The sequence below is a fragment of the Aphidius gifuensis genome, linkage group LG1 (assembly GCF_014905175.1).
Source record: "Aphidius gifuensis isolate YNYX2018 linkage group LG1, ASM1490517v1, whole genome shotgun sequence".
NCBI classification, from domain to species: Eukaryota; Metazoa; Arthropoda; class Insecta; order Hymenoptera; family Braconidae; genus Aphidius; species Aphidius gifuensis.
The window spans coordinates 29,028,245-29,052,068 of NC_057788.1; the positions used below are offsets into that span (position 1 = coordinate 29,028,245).

Genomic DNA, 23,824 nt, shown 5'->3' on the forward strand with positions numbered 1-23,824 from the left:
GTGATTTAAATTTACGATAAATAATTAATTATATTTTCACTGTTTTTTAATTTTTATTATTTATTCATTATGTGAAATAAATCAATTTCACTAAACCGGTTAAATTTAACACATATATATTTTATTGACAAAGTAACTTCATTAGTATCGTCAAAAAAAAAAAATAAATTTTTAAATGTAAATTTAAATTACTTAATTAATTAAAATAAAAATAAAAAAGATATGTCGGTTTTATATTGGACAGAGATATATATTTAAAAATAAATCATAATAAAAAAATAATTTATCTAAATTGAAAAAAAGAATATATAATAAATTTATAAAACAAGTATACTTTTTTTTTTATATTTTTTATATTTTAAATTTGTTTTTATGTAGTAGAAACCTGTTGGCCTCAATGTTGTTCATAAAATTTTTATTCTAATAGTTTCAAAGTGTATATTTTTACTATGAAAAAAAAAATTAACTTATAAATTTTTCATAAGCATCATGTTTTGCAAAGTAGATTTGTATGTTTTTTTGATGAAACTATCATACACATAATAATCACTCTAAATGTTTCTTAATAAATAAAATATAAATAAAAAAAATTTCATTAAAATTCAAGAGGTTAAATATCTGTAGAAAAAAAAATAAATAAAAATCCATAAATTTTTTATTTTATTAAATTTATATTTTCCAATAATAATCAAATTTCATTACAATTTAAATGTTTAAAAAAAAAAAAAAAAAAAACATTTCCATTTCGTTAGATTGATATATAATTTAAATATAAAATGATCCAAATTTTTCATCATCCCAATATTTAAAAATTTTCGACATTTCTTCGTCATAACTTTTTTTATAAAAAATTCTCGTTGATTCACGTAGACCCCATGATATTTTATCAACAGTTAAATTAACATTGTACATATGAATAGTGCCAATTGTTGAATTTTCAAATGCCTTATTATCAATATGAATAATATTATTATTTGATAAAATTAAATCATCAGTTGTTAATCCTTGAAATGCACCAACTTCAATGACATCAATATTATTATATCCCAATATTAAATACGATAAATCAAGTCCAAAAAATGCATCTGTTTCAATTTTATTAATTTTATTCCAGCCCAATTTAAGATGAGTTAAATTTTGTAAACGATTAAATATATTTTTAGGTATATATGTTAAATAATTTTTGTTAATACTCAATTCACGTAAACCAGGTATACCAATAAATATATCATTTTCTAAATGTTTAATTTGATTTGATTGTAACTTGAGTATTTGTAATTTAATCATACCAGAAAATGATTCAATTTCAATATTTTTAATTTTATTAAAAGCCAATTCAAGACGTACAACATTAACAAGTTTATTAAATATATTTTTTGATATTGATGTTAAACCATTCCAATTTAAATATAAATATTTTAATGAATCAAGTTCATCAAATGTACCTGGACGTAAATTATTAAGTATATCTGTATTTGTTATTTCAAGTGTTTTTAATGATTTAAATGATGTAAATGCACGTTTTTCAATTAATGCTATTTTATTTTTTCTCAATATAAGATGTAATACAGTTGGATAAAATTTTAAATATATATCTGAACCAATTGAATTAATATTTGTACTTAATTGTACACTTAATGTATTTAAACATTTTAATTCATCTGGTAATATTTCAATGAGTGATTGTTTACCACCATTAACAATAAATTTAAATTCATTTATTAGCTTTATTGATTTAAATAAATTTGATTTTAATGGAACAATACCAGATTCAAATTCAAGTAATTTTAATCTTGGTAAACCATTAAATGATTCATAATTTAAATCTAATTGTTTATCAGCAAGACCAAGTATTAAATCAGATATTGTTAAATTTTTAAATGCATTTGGTGCTATTGATGTTATTTCTTTATCAATAATATATAAACGAAAATAATGAGTTGTTTGATCAACTGATAATAATACACCTGATTTTTTACATATTTTAAAACCACCACGTATATCACATGTTATTTTATCATCTCCATTAACTAAATATATTATTATTAATTTATAAATAATTAATAATAATAATATTCTATTCATTTTTATTATTATTATTATTATTGTATAATGGATTTTGTTTTTTCTATTTAAATTTATTTAAAAGGCTTCACTTGTTTGACACAGTGTTATACTCAGTAGACTGAATAACAGCTTCTGGGTCGCTTTCAAACATATACGTTTACAATTGTAAATACTTAATCTTTTATTTTTTTTTTTTTTTCAATGATAGAATACGTCAGTCGTTTACAACGACATTTTGTTGTCATCTCATTTAGTCTTCTCTCTCTCTGACTCTTTTACATGACACTACTTTAATCATACATTATTTGCATTCCCGACCCTCAGGATGCAAGTGGTGTTTGTGACACCGACACTGATTTTGTACTCAAACATCTCATCATTGAAATTTTAGATCAAGAAAATTAGGTAGAACAATTCAACATATTATTCGAGTTGAAAAAATAATATCATTTTTTTTTTTTTTTTTAGTATAAATAAATTTATTTAAAATAGAAATGAATGTACTTTTTTTTTTTTTTTTTTCAATAATTTAATTTCTAATTTAATTTATCAATATTAATATTATTTATGAGAATTTTAAAAATTTATTTTTAATTAATTATTTGATATCAATAATTTTTATAAATTATTTTGTGATAATATTTATAGATATTTATATAAAATTTAGTTATTAATTTAATTTAAAAAATTTAAATGTTTTTTTATATTGTAAAATCTATTGAAAGTTTTATTATATATTTTCACCATTTATTGTCAATGATGAAAATTCATCCAAACCACTAAAACTTTTGTAATTTAAAGTCATTAATTTGTTGGAGGTTAATTCCAGATGTCTCAGTGATGTTAATCTATTGAATATATATTCTCAAAGTAAATTTACTTCACTTTTACTCATTGTTATAAAAATAAAAAGTAGATTTAAATTTTTAAAACATATTATGTTTTTAATTTGATATACTTGTTGATAGTATGATGAAGACACTTGATGATTTAAATGATGTTAACTCATTAGTACTAAATAAATTAATTTTATCATCACTCAAATCTCAATTCAAGTACTTTTAATGCTGAAAATATTATTGATGATTTGATGAATTATTAATTCCAATATAATATATGTATTTAATTGACTCTTATGAATTTTAACAATTTAAATGAAATTTTTTCTAATGAATAATGATATAGACTGCCATATTTTTTTACGTAAAAGGGAAAAGAAAAAAATAATAAAAAAAAACAGATTTTGGGGGGTTGGATCTTGATTGTTAACTTGGGTCCATGGGAGGATGGGATTGCAGCAGGTATATGTGAATTTTACCAGTGCATGGGTCAAGAAAATTTAAATTTTTTTATTGTATTTTTCTTCTATTGTATCTATTTTCTCTTTTTTTTTTTTTTTCTTTTTTGTTGTCACCGTCGTTGTCAGATCTCTTGGAAACTATGAAAAAGACGGAAATAAACTAGTTTCTATTTTTTTTTTTTTATTGTATCTAAAATAACCGATTATTTGTCGATATTCGTTGAATAAAAAAAATAATATAAAATTTCTTTTTAAACGTTCCAAGCAAGTTTGACATAAAAATTATTTATCTGGAAATTCAATAATCAATTTTTTTTTAATTAATATACATTTTTAAAACATCTAATAATAACTTTTGTCAATCAATAATATGATAAATTTAATTTGCAACAAACTTTATAATAACGTAAATTTTTGCAGTATATATTTTCTTTCGCATCATGATGATTTAAACTTTTTAACAATTGATATAACTCGAAAAAAAATGTATATAAAAAAAAAAAAATAAACTCACTCACATTTTGTTGAATAGTTTGAGATGTGTTCAAACTTGCTCGTACGTGATCTGACAACTGGATCACTTATGCTGCTATGGAATCACAAATTCACTGACATATTTACATATATACATGTCTGTTAATATATTCCTAGTATATTGCTTACTTGTCTTGACTGCTTAAAATCATTATTGAATCGGTTACAAAAACATCCTCACGTTTCCCTTTTATTTACATGAATTTACCAAAAATATTATCATGATACATCAATTTATCATTTAATAATACAGAGAATAAATAATCATGTAAAAATATTTTGTAAAAAATTTATAAAATATTCATTTCTTTGTTACAAAAAAAACCCCTTTTAAAAATTTTTAGTAGAAATGTTTTAAATAATCTAAAAACAATATATAAAATAATTATTTAAATCAAAAAAAAAATCCTGATTAATAATTAATAGCTTTTATAAATAAAAGATCCTCAAATAATATAATTAGATGAACAAATAATTAATGAGACTCAAAGTTGAATATCTAATTAAAATTAAAATTATAGTTTGAGATAAAATAATATATTATTTATATATAAATGTATATGAATAAAATAAATAATAGAGAATTGATTTTTAAATATTTTAAAAGATTTAATTGTTAATTCAAGTAAAATAAACCTTGGAAAATGAGTGTTTATTATAAAATCGTGATGTGAAGATGGTGACACATTTAAATGAAGAGGAACCACGTGTCTTTCTAATTAAATTTGCTTGAATAAATAGAGTTTGTTGTTGCAAAATAATTATAAGTAGCATCAATCAACATCTGGAAGCACAACGTCTTTATTTATTTAATGGTTCATAAAATAAATTAATGTTTATTATTAAATCATATAACATATTATTTGTTTACTCATGTATATTTATTTCAACTATATTCTATGACTTGTAAAATTCACTTGTAAAATTCACAGTGATTTTTTATTTTTATGTTGAAAATAATTATGTAAATTTGTATTTTGTGATAAATTGTTTTTAAATTAAGTGGTGGTTATTTGAAAAATGCATATTGCAAAATTAAACAAAGCTCTTGAAAATTATTAATACTTGATGTTTATAGATGTAATATGAACTTCAAACATTTTGTAGATGTACTCTTGTTCTTTCTGTAAGCCCTCAAGCAGTTTTGTTAGCAAGCATGCTCATGTTGTTGGATAAATCACATAAATCCATAATTCTTGAAAAGCACTATCTCATGTAAAGATAGAGAGAGAGACTGAAACTTTTTACATATGAAATACTTGACATAGTTTAACATCAATTATATCAAGATTATACTTTGATATACAATAAAAAAATATTTTATTGACAATCAATATATAGTTTCAATATTTTATTAATTTAATTTTACGAATGAATAGTTTAATTAATCATTCATGCATCAAATTTACAATTTTACATTTTATTTTTAATATCATTAATTAATTAATTTTTTTTGCTATTGTTGATGATATAATTTTTTACATTGTTTCAGGATTTAAAAAAAATATTCATCTTCTTGTCTGACTAAAAACTGAGATGTTCTACTTTTGCAAACCACCTGAAAATGTGAGTAATAAAATTTTGATAATTTAAATTTAATTATAAAGACTAAAAATATCTTTAGAAAGTTATTTTTAATTAAAAAATTATTGACATACAAAGTAAGTGATATGTGAAATAGTATATATAATTTTTCGTCCAAAGATAAATTTTTTTTTATGATTAAAATTATTTATTATGATTAATGTTTATATTATGAATAAGAATAAAGAATTATGTTGGATTAATAGACAATTGTGTTGACTCGTTGGCGCGTTATATTCAATGAATTTTCTTGGTTATTGTGAGTAATGGAATTATAATGATAATATGATTATGACTATGGCATTTTGCTCCTCGTACGTGAACTTGACCGTGACACTCACCCTACTTATAATTTAATATAACGCTATACTATCACATTGACATAATCGTTAACTGATGGGACAAGTGGTCGGGCAAATAGTCAAAATAAATATTTAAACAAATATAAAAATTTTTATTTGACAAATCAGTAGAAATATGCAATTATTAATATTTTTTTTTATTTTAAATAGCAACATTGAATTTAATTATAAAAAAACTGTACATGTTATCATGACTGATCTAATTTAATTTATTTTTCAAAAAATATTTTTTTTTTTAACTAAAACACACACGATTACAAGATAATTTTTTTCTTTGTTAAAAGATAATTAATTAGTGACAAAATTATTTTTAAAAATAATACATTTTCCTGCATGAAATTATGAGGGTGTTGCCTCTAGCAACAATATTGTGATCTCCAGGCTGTTGTGAGTAATATAATAATAATGACCATTCACTTCTACATAGCCACATGAGCTCGACCATGCTATTATTTCCCCTATATTTATACAAGTTTTGAGTTAATGAATTTATGACTTTATAATCGAATATAATACGATGTCAGTTTATTAAAATTAATCTTAAATTTAAAATTGCTTTAATGAAAAAAAATAATAATATATAAATCAAAAGTAGCGTGCGGTTATTGTCCGCAGGCATTTTACAGATATATTGTAACGTTAAAGTCATTAGGGAACTTGTTATCCTCGATGTACAATGCCTCCAATTTAAGTCCAGCGAAGGTCTCGTTAACAATTGTTGTCAAAAAGTTATTGTTTAAATATAAACAGGAAAGGTTCAATCCTGAAAATGCATTATCTTCAATAGTGTCAATTTGATTATTGCTTAATTTTATACATGAACCATTTATGTTTGGGAAACCATTGAATGCATTGGCTTTGATGATTGTTATGTTGTTGTATGACAAATTTATTCTTCTCAATATTTTTAGATTGTTAAATATATTATTGGGAACAGTTGTTAATCCCATGCCTGCGAGTTCCAAAGTGTCGAGTTGATTTGTCCCATTAAAGATATCAGCTGTGAGATTTAATTTTTTATTGTGGTTCAAATTCAAGTACGTTAGAGAATTCAAATCTTTAAATGAGTTATATTCAATTTCGTGGAGATCATTACTCTCCAGAGACAAAAAATCTAAATTTTTCATACCATCGAATAGTTTTTGTGAAATTTGTGTCAAATTATTTCCATCCAATAATAATGCTGTTTTTGGTTCATTTGTGTCGTCAGCCGAAATAGTTTCGTTAATGATTTTACTGTCTTCGTAGAAGTTTTTAATATTTTTAAAAACATCATCTTCAAGTTTCTCCAATTGATTGTTTGATAGCGTCAATTGTACAGTAGAAAGACCTCGTAAATCTTCATTTTTTAATACATTTAAATTATTATTTGACAATAGCAACTCTTTGAGATTGAGTCCTGAAAATGTATCAGGACTAATTTTATTGATTTTGTTTTCATCTAAGTAGAGATACTTTAATTTTTTTAATCCAGTAAAACTATCTTGTGAAATTAATGAAATTTCATTGGTAGACAAAAAAAGCTTCTCAATATTTGGTATTCCTTCGAAAACTTTGCCTGGTATTGTTGTTAATTTATTTTCCGCCAAATCTAAACTCTTGAGATATTCTGAAATATATTTAGGAATTGATGTGAATTTATTATTTCTAAGGTTAAGAGATTCGAGTTTATCTAAACCAGTAAAATTTGCAAAATCAAAAGCTTGTAATTCATTATATCTGATGCTCAGAGTTTTTAACTGATTCAATCCTTCAAATGTTTTTGGATGAAAATTTAAAGAACTAGTATTATAAAGTTGCAAAAACGTTAAATTTCCAAAAGAAATAAATGATTTTTCTTTCAATGTAATATTAGTACTAGATAATCGAAGTTCAGTGATGCTGGAACATGATTGACATGACTTATTAATTCCTATATCTTTAAATTGACTTTTATAGATAGATAAAGATTTAATATTTTGAAATTCATTTGTCATGTAATCTGCAATTGTTTGATTGGCTTTGTTAGTAGTTAACTGCACACTTTCTAATGTTCGAATTGACTTAAAAATGCCTTTATTATATGGTATTTCTCCGAGTTCAACTCTGAGAATTTTTAATAAAGGTAATCCATTAAAAGAATCCGGTTCTAGCTGCAATTCTTGTTCTTCTAAACCAATTGTCAAGTCTGTGACTGAAAGATTTTTAAATGCGTTCGCAGCTATTGATGTAATGTTTGAAATGTAAAGAATAAGACACGGAATATCACCTCCTTCAACAGACACCAATGTATTTGAATTCATACAAGCTTTAAAACCTCCTACTATATTATAACACCATATTTCGTTGTCAGCATGAACAAAATAAATTGTAAAAAGCAATGAAATTACAATGAATTTCATTTTCGTAGAATAGTATAAAAAACAATCGAACAGTACAAAGTTTGCTCGTCAACTAACCCGATATAAAATTTTCGTGGCTTATAAAGGCTATTTTGGTGATTAATTTAAATTGATATCTATGTATCACTAGACTTAATTTTCGGTTCCAATTGAATAACAAGTTAAAGTTGTTGATTTCATCAATTTTTTGTTCAATTCGTGATCGTTTTAATCATTTAATTCTAAGGAAAACAAAAAAATGGCTCATGAGGGGATCGAACCCGCGACCTTCGCGTTATTAGCACGACGCTCTAACCAACTGAGCTAATGGGCCATGGTCAATGATTTTTCCCACATATGTCGCGTCCAAAATAGCCTATTGTGTACATAGTAGATTTAAGTTAATGACATCATCTATATATCTTAATATTTGAATCTATTGTGAATTCTATAAAGTCGTGCGTCAGCTGAGTTAAATAGATAAATTATTTATTTGTTTATCATGGGTAAATAAAAATAAAAAAAAATGGATCTCCTCTAAAGGCCATATTAATTTCCGTAAATTAATTTTCAGAAATAAATTCTGTAAACATTTTTTTTATATAATAATTTATCTATCAAAAATTAATTGGTCAAATGAACTTCTATTGAAAAAAAAAAAAAAAAAGCTTTAATTTCTTGTTTTTTGTATATTAAAAAAGGGCAAAAGAAATGGCTCATGAGGGGATCGAACCCGCGACCTTCGCGTTATTAGCACGACGCTCTAACCAACTGAGCTAATGGGCCATGGCGATTGGTCCACCTGGAAAATCTTTTGTACATAATCAAAAATTTTAATCTAAATGAAAACTGATAATATTAAGCTGCTCAAATTGAAAATTCAATGCCATTAATTTATTAAAAAATTTTTATTTTATCTAAACATACAATTCATCATAAAACAGTCAAATTAAAATCAACTAAACCAACAATGCACAGTGGAGTTAATCATTCTAATTACTATTTTATAAATATTTTATAAATTTTGTTAATAAATTTTCTTGTGAAAATAATGATCATACAGCTTCAATGCGCAACTCCATAACAAGCTCATACGCAAGATCGTACAGGGAGCAAATCTTCTTTATTTTAATTTAGGTCGGAATTTCAGCAGTGCTTGTATATAGATATATATAAATTATATCTTGGTCAGTACTGAATAACCTTGGCATTTTGCCCTTTGACTTCCTAGATATACAGGTCTCTCTAATAAATTTCAAATAGCTGTCACTGACTTCTTGACCTCTTTCTGATGTCAAAAAATAAATTCAAATATTTATCTTATTTTTTAAAATATATTTTATTATCCTAAATCAATTACATTAATGTATTCACAATTTTTTTTACCATTATGTTAAAATTTAAATTGAATATTAATCTCTGCAAATCAAATAAAATTAAAATTTCAAGTAAAAAATTTGATACATTTTTAATGCAATTTATTTTATCGATGAAATCTGAATAAAAAATTAACGTCCTAATTTATTAAAGCTACTTAAAATGTCAAGTTAAAAATTTTAGAAAAAAAATTAAATTAATTTTCTTTTTTTTTTTTTTGTTTTTAATGAATATAAATGCCAAGTTGAGACATATACGTGCAGCCTTTCAATATATAGCCAAGAAAGTATGTTGAAAATTGCCAGGTCACGACATGTGCATGACCGGCTGATCAGACAGGAAGAATTTTCCTTATTAGATATCTGGACGTATCTTCTTACGTCATCAACTATTATCCAGATATATTTTTTTTTTATTGGAAAAATAAATAAACAAACATTTTAACAAGATGAATATTTACATTTTAAATGTTGAGACAAATTTATCATTTATTTATAAAATTTTTCAAATAATATTAAAACTAATTTAAGATACAGATTATCCATGTTTTTTTTTTTGTTATATAAAATTATTTAAAATACTAAAAGTCTAATCAATAAATGAGTTGTCATAAAAAAGTGGATAACCCAATGTATCACTGTTATCAAAATGAAATTCTTCAAACAAAACACTGGTTGAAGATGAAAGACCCCATGCATTTTTATCCACATGAATAACTGCATTTTCAAATTGAGAATTAATCCAAAGATTAACAATTTTTGTATTATTAAAAGCACCATTTTTAATGTAAATTTTTTCGTTATTAGAAAGAACCAAGTCTGTGACAATAAGACCGCGAAAAGTTCCTACATCAATAGTTGTTAAATTATTTTTTCCAAGCATAAGAACTCTTGTGATATTCAATCCTGAAAATGCATCATCTTGAATTTTTGTGATTGAATTACGAAATAATACAAGTCCTCGCAACATTTTTAAATTACTAAAAACATTATTTTTGATTGTTGATATTTTATTGTCATTAAGATAAACATATCTCAAGCTATTTTCAATACCATTAAAACATTCACCATTTAAATTTGTCAATTGATTACCAATCAATTCGAGCTTATTAATATTTGTTCCCAAAAAAGCATTGTAATCAATATTATTAATTTTATTGTAATTTAAATTAAGCTCTTCAAGATTAATCAAACCACTAAATAATTCATTGTCAATTGTTAAAAATTTATTTGATGATAAATTTAATTTTTTTAATAATTTAAGAGTCTTAAATATATTATTTGGAAGTGATATAATTTCGTTATTTGATATAGATATTTTTTCAAGAGGTAAATTATCAAATGTTCCAGCTTCAATTTTTTTTAATTTATTAAAATTAAGATCAATGTTTACAAGCTCATTGAGACCATTGAATGTATTATTTAAAATTGATGTTATATTATTTTCTATTATTTTAAGGGCTTTTAAATTTTTAAGACTCTTAAATAATTCGGGTGAATTAATATCGGTCAAGCCATTACAAATAAAAGAGAGTACTTCAAGTCCTCCAAAGCAACTAAATGCATTATTTTCAAAAAAGCCAATTTTAGTATGTTTCAATGACAACACTGTGGGTCTTGATTTATATTGACATTCTGGGTCAACTCCAATGCTTTTTATAGTGCTATTGAAAATCACAATTTGCTGCAAATACTCCAGTTTTATTGGTATTGATAAAACATCAATGAGTGTTTGATTAGTGACAACATTTGAAAAAATTAAATTATCTAATCTTAAATCATTAAATGATTCTGGTTCAAATAAAAATTTTCCATTGAGTATTAATGTTTGAATTGATAAATTTTTGAAGGCCTTTTTATTGATTATTAAATTTTCATCACTTGTTAATTCTAAGTTGCTGGATAATTCTAGGTTTTTTACAACTGAAATTAAATGACTTGAATTTTTACAAATTTTAAAAGCCAAATTATCATCGAAACACTTTATTTTGTCATCAAGAGCAAAAATGCATTGAATAAAAATTATACCAAACAGCAATAATGAAAGTTTGATTTTCATTTTTGTTTGTTTTTTAATAAGACACTTGAGTCAATTTGATATAAATAAATTTAAAAAATTTTCAAACAAAGTTTATGCTGGTTATTGACGTGATGAAAAAGTTGTGACAACTAAAATTCGATAAAATTTACTGGGGCTTTTATATCAACTCTTAATTTGTTTTTTTTTTTTTTTTTATATACTATGATAGTCAAGATTATCATCCCACGACCCACGTGTTAGATGATTAGAAATTTAAAATAGAATTCGAATATTTTTATTACAACCTTGACAAATAGTTTGAAATATTATTTTTATTTTTGTGATTAAAATTATCAACAGATATTTCGTGGAATTAATTTATTAAATATTTTATTTTATTATGTAATTGTTAAAAAATTTAATATATATTTTAGAAGATTTTATAATAGCTGATGAGAATAAATAAAAATTGTCCTTTGGGCTATTTTTCTTTTTTTTTTTTTGTCACTTTCAGAACTGTAATTATCAAACATAAGGGCTTACAAAATAAACCAGAAACTCTGGTACTCTGGTAAAGAGCAAGTGTATGCATATAATATTTGATAAAAAAGTTTGTAATTATTTGAAATTTGTCAAACACATTTGCCACGAGTTTGATTAACTTCATCAAGTATTAATTCTCGTACGGGTAAATATTTGATTGCCATCAAAGAGATTCAGCTATTTTCAATTTTATTCTGAATTATTTCAATGTGGACAAATTGTTAAAAAAATTAAAAAAAAAATATACATACACGAAAAGAACTAGTTTTTTCAATTAAAATTTATCAATATTTACTGTCAGTAATTTATTAAAAAAATAGAATTTGAAAAATAAAAGAAACAATGAGTATATATTGAGTTTAACGAATATCAAATTTAATTAAAAATAGAATTTTTAGGGAGAATGAAGAGAGAAAAAAAAAATACACATCCATCAAAGCATCAAAGTTAATGATAATTCTTATTTTGTATCATTTTGGGTCAAAGGGTATATCAACTTGCGAGTGTTATCAACAATTTATTATCTCGACATATTAAAAAAAATATTCTCAATAATATAATTATTTAAAAATTTAAATATAAATAATTCCATATTAATAAAATAATTAATAAAATTATAAAATTCATTAAAATTAAATTAACGTTATAAATAATTTTTTTTTTTACAATATAAATTTCATAGAAAAAAACAAATTCTAAATAAATTTTTTTAAATAGATATTCAATTAAGACGTTAAAATTTACATTAGATTAATAAATAATTTTTCAATAATTCATTTAATAATTAAATTAATATTTTCGAATAATTTTTCAACAAAACAAAATGAAATTTAAAAAAAGCCTTAATATTACATTTTAAAATTTAATTGAATTTATTATAATATTTATTAAATATACAGTATTTTTTTTTTTTTTTTGATAAATTTACAAAATTCTTGACATTGTCATTTTTTTATAATTTTTAGTAGTCGTTTTTTTATAATTAGATCTAGATCTTGGACGTTTTGTTTGAACATTTGTTGCTTTACCAAGTCCCCAGGCATTTTTTTCAACAGTAATATAAACATTAATTAATGTTAATATTTTAATTTTTGAATTTTTAAATGCATTATCTTCAATTTTAATAATTTTATTATCGCTCAAGTATAAATCACGTGTCACCAGACCACGAAATGCATCATTAGTAACAACTGTAATATTATTTTTCGACAATGATAAATATGTTAAATTTAATCCAGAAAATGTATCAGCTTCAATGATGTTTATTTTATTATTAGCCAAATCTAAACTTCCTAAGCTTTTAATATTATTAAATATATTTTTTTTCAATTCAGTCAATTTATTACTTGTTAATTTTAAATATTTTAATTTATTTAAACCATCAAATATTCCTGGTTTAATATCAGTCAAATTATCATCAATAAGTCTGAGTTCTTTTAAATTATTAAATGACTCAAATGATTTTGGTTCTAGTGAAAAAATTTTACTATGAATTATTTCAAGTATAAGCAATGTCTGACAATAATCACAATTTTTTTCTTCACCAATTTTAAACAGTACACTATTTTTCAAACTTAATATTGTTAAATTTTTAAAACCACCTGGTAAACTTTCAACAAGACTTTTATTTTTTTCATTTATATTTATCTTTAAACCACGTAAATGATGAATATATTTAAATATATTTTTATCTAATGATTTTAAATTTCCACGTAATTCAAGATTTTTAATAAATGGCAAACCAATAAATGATTCATCAATTAATTCTAAATTATCATTAGATAAATCTAAAACTAATTCTTGTATTGTTATATTTTTAAATGTATTTGATGCAATTTTTGTTATTTGTTTATTTGATATTTTTAAATATCTATCGTATGAACATTTATTTAATTTTTCAACTGATAAAAGTACACTTGAGTTTTCATGTATTCTGTATTGACATGATGTACGTTTTTTACATGATGAAATTGTTATTATTGCAAAAAATATAAATAAAAAAATTATAAACTTCATTTTTTAATTTCTTAATTTTTTTATTATTATTATTTTGAGTTGTGTCAATGGTAAAAGACACGAGTAACAACTGAAGATGAGACTTGCAAATATCTACTTGCAAATTTTTTTTTTTTTATTATTATGAGAATGTCTGGGTTTTAATAAGCATTAAAATTATATTTATCATCGATTGCACTCTTGGTCATCGGCCTGTGAACTTACTTGAATTAAAAGTGATTACATGAATTAAAATAAAAAATATGATATTCTTTGTTTTATCATTTTAAATAATATAAAAGTCATAATTTAATTTTTTTTTTTATTTCATCTGATAGTTGATTTATGTAAAAAAATTATTCATTTTATTTTTAACATCACAAAGTCAATGGAATTTTTTTTTATTTATTATTGTAAATTTTTACTTCATAAAATTAAAATTAATAAGTAACTGTATCTTAGCTTCTTGTATTTATATTTTAAGAAATTTTTTATTAATATTTTTTTTTTTCACTTTATTTTCAATATTACAAAGTCAATTTCTTTTAATACATTTTTTAGAATTATATTCATAAAAGTAATATATTCAAGTTAAATAAATAGAAAAAAAAGCTCTATGCTTAATTGTTTAGAGAAAAAAAAAGGAAATAAAAAATAATAAATTGGCAAAGATAAATATAATTTTTATTGTAAACTACTATTATTAATTTTTTTAATAATTATTTTTAAGCATCAAATTAATAATCCATTGGAGAATAACGAGCAATTTTAAATTCGTCGATTAAAGTTTGAACTGGCATATCTACACCAGAGTGAACAGTTCCTTCTTCAAGACCCCAAGCAGCTTCATTAATGGTAATATTAACATGGCTCATATTAATAAATCCAATCGACGAATTTTTAAAAGCTCCATTTTCAATTTTTTCAATATTAAAATTACCAGCAAGTACTAAATTATCTGCAGTAAGTCCACGAAAATCACCAGCTTGAATAATAGTAAGATTATTACCTCCAAGACCCAATGTTTGAAGAGCCAGTCCCGAAAATGCATCATCATCAATACTTGAAATATAATTACCTCCCAATTCAAGAATTCTCAAACTGTTTAATTTATTAAATACATTTTTTGTAACAATCGTTAATTCATTTACAGTAATAATCAGTGTATCTAAAGTCAATCCATCAAAACATCCAGGTTTCAATGATTTTAAATTATTGTCACTTAAAAAAAGACTTGATGTCTTACATCCATCAAATGCATTTACTTCAATTTCATTAATTTTATTTAAATTTAAATTAATAAATTTACATTTATCCAAACCACTAAATTGATTTGTTTGTAAAACTTTTAATTTATTCTCTGATAAATCTAAAATTAAAAGTGATTTAAGATCATTAAAAATATTAACTGGCAATGAAGTTAAATTATTATTATTAATATATAAATATTTTAAATTTTTTAAATTTTCAAATGCTCCATCTTCAATTATTGTCAACTTATTTGATTCTAAACGTAATTTATATAAAGATACAGTTTCATTAAAAATACCACTTGATAATGTTGTTAATTTATTACCATCAAGTTCAATTTTTAATAATTTTTTTAAATTATTAAATGTACCAGATGGAATATTGGTAATTTGATTTCTACTAAGATATAAATTTTCAAGTGATACAAATGATGCAAATGAATTATTTGATAATAGTTCAATTTTACTTTCTGTAATATCAAGAATTTTTAATTTTGCACAAAATTCACATGATAAATCAATACCTCCAATACTTTTAATTGTACTGTTAACAATTACAAATTGTTCCAAGTTGCTGCAAACTTTTGGCATACTTTCAATGAGACTTTTATTTGGTGCATCAAATGATATTTCAAGTCTTGACAAACCACCAACTGATGTAAATAAATTTTCATTGAATGGAACTATTTTTGATTTAATATGAAGCTGTTGTAATGATGGTAAATGATCCAATGATTCTGGTTCTAATTCAATTGTTTCAGCTAAATCAAGTAACAATTTTTCAACTGAATAATTTTGAAAAGCTTTTCGTGCAATATTTGTAATTCTTTCGTCAATTATTGAACCATATGTACTATTACAAAGTCCAGTTTGTCGATATGACACTAAAGTTGTGTTTAATGTTTGTTGTTCAATTGTACATGGTTCGTCAAGTTTATCATGATCAATTTTGTATGAATTGACTGATAAAACACCAAAAAATAATAAATAATTTATGACAATCATTATTTATGTATATTTCTAAGTCAAAGTAGATGTTTAGTTTCTAATTGACAGGGACACTACTGAGCTCCCTTGAAAAAAAACAGGTACTTATATATGATGGTGATTATCATCATCGTAATCATAGACAAGGGAAAGCTTGATAAAATTTTATTATACAGAAATTTATCTACTAAAATGTTGGCATTTGTTTAGGCTGATTAAATAAATGTCAAGAAATTCATCTCTAAATGTTTTTCTTATTTAAAACATATTTTTATCATGATATATTTTTTTATCAGGTGATAAAAATTCTATTATTTATAACTCTTTTTGTTTTTATTTGTTTTTATTTTTTAAAAAAGTAAAATCTTTTGAATAATAACTTTGTTTTTTTTCTATTGTTTTAATTTAAAAAATTTGTATATAAAAATGATAAGTTATTTGTAAATTTATGTGGAGTTATTTATAAACAGACATTGTCATTATAATTTATAAATATTTTTCTATTGTCCTATTTATTTATTTTTATAATCGAAAAATATTTATTCATTGTTTTACACATCTATACTAAAATAACAAACAAAGCAACAGATTAAAAATAACACTCAATATCTTCCGAGAATATTAATAAATTAATAATGCGTTATTAATTATTTTATTCTAATTTTGTAAACTTTTTTAATCACGCTGTTATCCAGTAAAAATAACGACATTTAATTTGCTTAAAATAAATATTTAAAATTAAAAATTATATACGATAAAATTTAGAAATATACATGTAAACATGACTGATAATTTTGTTTTGTTTCTAAATCACCAACATCAAAATATCTTATCAAAAAAATTGTATTATTTATTTTTCTTATCACATGAATCCACAAGCATCTCTCGGTCATTGCACTTGTTGTTTTTTCTAATTTTAAAAATTTATAAAAACATTTTATCATCATTTAAATATACCAAAAATAATAATAAACAAAAATTCAAACAAATATTTTTTAAGATATATTTATTCACTCATAAATTAATTTAAAAAAAAAGGTTATTTTTTACTTTTATATAAATTGATATTAATAATATATTTTTTTATAAATACAATTCAATAATCATTATAAAAAATTTCATCAAATGATTTTTCAAATAATATTTCAGTAGACTCTAAAAGTCCCCAGGCAATTTTATCGACAGTAATATTAACATTGTTAAAATAAATACTTTGTATTGACGTATTTTTAAAAGCATCATTTTCAATTTTAACAATTTTATTATCAGACAATAATAATTCACGGATTATAACTCCTTGAAATGTTTTAGCTTTAATAATTGTTAAATTATTACCAGTCAAGGATAAAATCTCGAGATTTAATCCCAAAAATACACCAGGATATATTTTATTAATTTCATTATTATTTAATTGAATAATTTTTAAATTTTTAAATTCATCAAATACATCTTTTTGAATAAATTTAATTTTATTATCATTCAAAAATATATGTGACAATTGTTTCAATCCACTGAACATATTTTTATTTAAACTTTTAATATTATTATTATTTAACAATATTATTTTTAAATTTGTTCCATTAAATGAGCTATTTTCAATTTTTTTAATATTATTTTCACTCAAATCAAGATATAATAATTTACCAAGTTTATTAAATATGCCATTTGTGATAAATGTTAAATGATTATTTTTTAATTCCAAGTATGATAAATTATCAAGCCCGTTAAATGTATCAGTATTAAAATTTATTAATTCATTTGAACTGACATTTAATATAGAGATATTTTTTAATCCAGTGAATATATTTTTTGGTAATATTTTAATTTTATTTTCACTCAGTTGTAATTCTTGTAGATCTTGTAGATCTTTAAATGTACCAGGTATGATATTTTCAATTTGATTATTCATCAGCTCCAAAATAATTAAAGATTTAAGTTTTTTAAAAGTTTTTTTTGGTATTAATTTTATTTTATTGTAGCCAAGTTGAAGTACACTGAGATTATTAATTCCATCGAATATTTTTGATGGCAATATTGTAATGTTATTTGATCTCAATGATAAATATCTTAATCGTGAAAATAAAATAAATGATTTTTCTCCAATTGATTGAATATTATTATTCTCAATTTTTAAATCATATATATTTTTAAATGAACGTAATGTTTTATAATTATCAATGGATTTTAAATTACTTTTTGATATTGTTAATGCATTTAATTTTTCGAATTGACTTGGAAGAATTTCGACAAGACTTTTATTACCTTCATCAATAATTAATTCAATAAATTGTAGGTTTTTAATTTTTTGAAAAATATTAGTATCATCAAGTGATATAATTCCACCTTTAATAATAATTGAATTAACATTTTCTAAACCATTAAATGAATTTTTTTCAACATTTAAATGTTCATCTGCAAAATCAATAGTCAATATGTTTATTGATAAATTTTTAAATGCATTTGGAGCAATTGAATTTATATTTTTATCAGATAATATCAATTCCCATGCTAATGAGTATTTTTGTTCTACTGACATTAAGATATTATTATTTTTTTTAATATCAAAATCTTGATAAGTTATATCTTGATCTATGAAATCTTTAAAGTAGACTGATTGTACTAAAATAATACCACAATAAAATACAAAAAATATTATGAATTTCATTTTTTTTTTTTTTTAATTAAAATTTGTACCGACTCGATGAGACATAAATATTGACTGATGAAAAATTTAATATTTCAACTGGTTATATATAGACGCAAGAATATTTAAAAATTCATAATAATGTGATTTAATTTGATGGGTTAACCGGTTAGATACACGAGTTATTATTTTTATGACATGAACTTTTGAAGGACGTCAAATTTTTTTTACTATTAATTTTATATACTAGATTATTCACAAAATAATCATTAAATTGAAATGTTAGACATACAACTTTATTATACAACTAGTTTTTTTTTTTTTCTATTGACGTCAATTTTATTTTGAAAATTTATAAATCATTGATGTTACATTTTTTGTCTACAATGTTTTTTAAACTATTAGCATGATTTGACTGATAAAATTTTTCAATGAATTAATAATAATTTAAGGATTACATTTTTTTTTTTTTTTTGATAAATAATTGTGTCAATCATTATTTAAATTTATTTTTGAATGAATAAAACAAGTGGCTAATGTAAAAACAACTCAGATATTTTTTCTAATTTTTTATATTTTTTATCTCACGTTGTGATTTTTGTTTTTATTTTTAATTGTTTGTTTAATTAAAAATACAACTATTTATAAGTATTAAATAATATTAATTCAATTTAAATTAAAAGAACTTTTTTCTATTTTTTTTTTTTTTTAATCATGCCAAGAGTGTTAATGTCAGCTTTATAATAATTTATTTATTTTTAAATAAACTTTGAGAAACATTTAAATGTTGAAAAAATTAATTATTCGAAAAACTAATGACATTTACTTAATAGATATTGGTTAAATAAAAATATCTATATAATTTTATATATAAATACTTTGAAAATCATAATCAATTTTTGTTATTTAAAGAAAATTATTTCCACGAAATTCATTGAAACCTATATAGCTGTCTCCTATGGAGATTTTTGCAAAAAAACTTCCGGCTTGAATTTTTAAATAGTTAACTTTTCCATCATAAGGGTCACACTAATTAATCTTCATTGTCTAAATAATCAATTTTATATTTTTAAATAATCCATTAAAATTATAAATATAAAAAAATTTTAATTATTAAAAAATTTAAAAACAAAATACTGTATATATTTAACAAGTATTTTATAAAATATTTTTATAATTCAATTAAAATTTAGGTCGAGGTAGTAAAAATTTTTCAATTAATTAAATACATTATTTGAAATCACAGTAATGTAATTTTCTTGGTAAACTCAATTCACGCATCTCATTGAATCCATTAAAACTTTATGATATTAAATCACAACCTGATTAAACTCTCATAAAAATAAAACAAAGAATTTACAAAGTATTTTTAATATTATATATTTATATTTATACAATGAAATTAAATTTTTTTTAATATCTACATTCATTTCGAAAATACATTTACTGTGTGTTTATTTAAATTTATTTTTTCAAGTTTTAAGTAAACAAAGATAATTAAATTATCTAATATCATAAGGATAATTATAAGTCTTCAAAAGTTTAAATATTTTTTTTTCCATTCATTTAAGTACATCAAAGGTTACTTTGAAATTTTTTTCTTTTATAAATATTATAAGAACATTAAGTATTGATTCAAGTAAGCCATTAGTATTTTTTTTTAAATAAAATGTTATTATTTAATAATTCGATAATATAAATTGTCGTGTATAAAATGTTGAGTACTTATCAGCATCAATGCTCTTCAAAGTATATATACTTTTTGAAAACTTTCAATCTTGTCAGATTACGTTGTTCAAGTGGAAAAGCTTCTATGAGAGTTTGGTTGGTTCAATCGATTATCAACCTCAAACGCCACAATGAATTCATTGCTTCGAAAAAAAAATTAGTTTTTCACGAAATAATGTGTGTAAAAAAATTATTTCATCAATTCAAAAGTTAATAATATCAATTATAATAACAATAATAAATTTATCAAATATTAATTAATTTATTTTTATAATTTTTTACATTTTTTCTATTTTATTTTCATGAAATTATAAATTTATGAGTTATAATTTATTTATCGTTAATTAAATAAATATGAGTTGAACAAAAAAAAATTATGTCATACATTTTATCAAAAAAAAATTAAATATTCATTATAAAATTTTAAATATAAATTGAATTTTTATTTTTCAACTCAGACAATAATTGTGTTTTAATTATATTTTTTTTTTTTTTTTCATTACATAATTTACTTGACCCTAAAAAAAATGTACTTATTTAATATTTATTATATACAAATTGAATTTACAATGTGAAAAACAAAATTTAAATATTTAAAAAAAAAACTAAATTTAAATTTTCATTTTAATATAATTAATATTTATCAATTTAATTATTTTCATTGTATACAGACAATTATAATTTCTTTTAATATATAAAATTATCTAATTAATATATAAACCAATTAATAAATTTAAATTATAAAAATATATATTAAAAATAAAATTAAAAAAATGGTAAATAAAAATTTTATTGAATAAAATAAATTTATATTGATTCAAATAAATATGCCAAGTATGAAAAATCACAGTTCATTAATTTCAAGTGCTTTTATCTGTAACATAATTCCCCAAAATAAAAGTTTTTTTTTTATTTTTGTAATACCTATTCTTCTATATAAATAAAAAAAATAAATAAATGAATAAAACTCATAAACATGTGAATAAAATCACATGGATATATATATTTATGAAAAACTTTTTGATCCTTTTTGTTTGATAATACATGTATAAGATAACTGGCTAAAGTTGTGAGATGATTTGACGTAAATCTGATGTTTTATATAAGAAAGTGGTATACAGTTTGCCAACGTCAAAGTGATTGCTGAGTATAACACACGATCAATTAAGATGATGGAAAGCAAAGTCATCCTTGGCCACTATGCCATTTTCAAACTTCCTTTTTACTATATTACTATTACTACTTATATTACTATATACACACAGACACACACATACACAAAAAACATCATAAATCCTGAGGAAGCCGTCATATAATCCCATTGAATCACATTTGACTGAGTTTCATTATCACAAAACCCCATGTACAAAGAGAAATAAATAAAAAAGAAAAAAATAAATATATCAATTTTTTTTATTTATTTTTTATTCTTATTTTTAGTATTTATTTATTTTTTTTTTTCTTCTGATTAATTAATTTATTCATTTTTCATTGTTTTTAAAACTATACTAAATTTTTTAATTGAAAATTAAATTTGAAAATTTATAAAAGGTTTTATAGTCATTTAAAAAACTAAAAAGAAAAAAATTAATTGTGTTTTTATAAATTTGTGTAATTATAAATTTATTTATTTTGAAAAATCAATTAATTAAATATTAATTTGAATATAAATGAGAATAAATTTGGAGTAATTTATTCAATTGTTAATTTGTTTCTAATATGTGTAGAAAAATCATTTTAATATCATCAATTATTTTCATTGCAATTATAATTTATTTGTTTCATTATAACAATTAATTGAGTATGTAATTATTTATTTATTCATTTTTTTTCATTTATATTATTTATAGTTTTGATAATAAAAATTTTAGTATATTGTTTGTCATTTTACTACAATGTAAATGTCAACAACATTTTCACAATTTTCATCATAAAATTAAAATGGTAATTTTTTTTTAAATTTTCATTTTTATCCATCAGTTTTATTTTTTCTATTTTAATTCTCTTTTTTTTTTTTTTTACTTTTGTATTCTTCGTAACGGTTAACGAGATCAACTGTTCCAATCAAATATGGTAATAAAGTGTCAAACTGAATTATAAAAAATTTGCAAACACGAGGGAAAAAAAAAAAAAAAAAAACACAAAAAATTATTGTCTCAATATGTATTTCAAAATTTAATTTCCATTCGTTTTTTTTTTTTTTTTTAATTAAATTTTAGATTGTTCAGTTTGTGTTAATTAAAAAATCAAAGGAGACATTGAAGATAATAAACCAATCAAAATTTCAAAGAGGACCTTTTATAGTTTTTAAAAAAAAAATTTAAGTGGAATAAAATTTAAAAAAAAAAAAAGAAGAATAAAAAATTGAAAGGATAGATAAAAAAAAATTTTTTTTTTTTAAATGAAAGAAAGATAATAAAAAATAAAAAAAAAATAAGTGTAGATATATAAATTCAGGTCGATCGAATGGATAAATCGTTTGGGTATTAATTCTTGACATTTACCAATGGGTGAAGATTTTCCCACGAGTGTGCGATAATCAGTTATCAGTTGATGAAACAAGAGGTGAACTGCCAAGCCCAGTATCAAAATCGATTCATCCAATACAAGACTGAAAATCGATTTAGTCTGGAATTGACGTTTTTGCCTGGTTTTTTCAAAGTGCGATTAAACCAAACTCTTCCTCTCATTTCCAATTGAACCCCCTTCCTAAACAGTAAATGTACTCATCACCCCATCCATTAACCTCCATCTCTCCTTCTGTTTATTCTAAAAAAAAAAAAAAATTATTATTATTATTCTCATATTCCTCTTTTGACTGACCCCGGTGTATCTCTTCTCCCCATTTCCTATCATTGGCTATCACAATTTTACCACTGCCACTTTTCCTCACAACTGATCATTCGTAAATTACGGCACATCGTGCAGAATTTCGAAACCACGCCGGTAATCACGTGGAAACACATCGACCTATCCAAATCATAAATGAAATCAACCTTGCACGAAAATAAATCAAACAATTATATTTAAAATGATATATACAAATTTTATTTTTTAATTATCAAACTATAGCA

The 23,824-nt window shown here is 21.9% G+C and overlaps 1 protein-coding gene and 2 non-coding genes across 3 annotated transcripts; all 3 read right to left on the bottom strand.

Annotated features, from left to right (window-relative positions):
• Nucleotides 1–610: 610 nt before the first annotated feature.
• On the bottom strand, nucleotides 611–18,287 carry LOC122847385 (insulin-like growth factor-binding protein complex acid labile subunit). Its single transcript, XM_044145025.1, has 9 exons — nucleotides 18,215–18,287; nucleotides 15,763–16,353; nucleotides 15,082–15,405; nucleotides 13,301–13,615; nucleotides 7,901–8,020; nucleotides 6,944–7,456; nucleotides 1,767–2,021; nucleotides 1,194–1,469; nucleotides 611–618 (listed from the first exon to the last, which is right to left on the bottom strand). Exons 1-9 carry the CDS (start codon nucleotides 18,285–18,287, stop codon nucleotides 611–613), a joined length of 2,475 nt encoding a protein of 824 aa, XP_044000960.1.
• Nucleotides 8,468–8,541, bottom strand: Trnai-aau. Its single transcript has one exon. It is a non-coding gene; the product is annotated as a tRNA-Ile (tRNA).
• On the bottom strand, nucleotides 8,920–8,993 carry Trnai-aau. Its single transcript has one exon. It is a non-coding gene; the product is annotated as a tRNA-Ile (tRNA).
• Nucleotides 18,288–23,824: the final 5,537 nt, after the last annotated feature.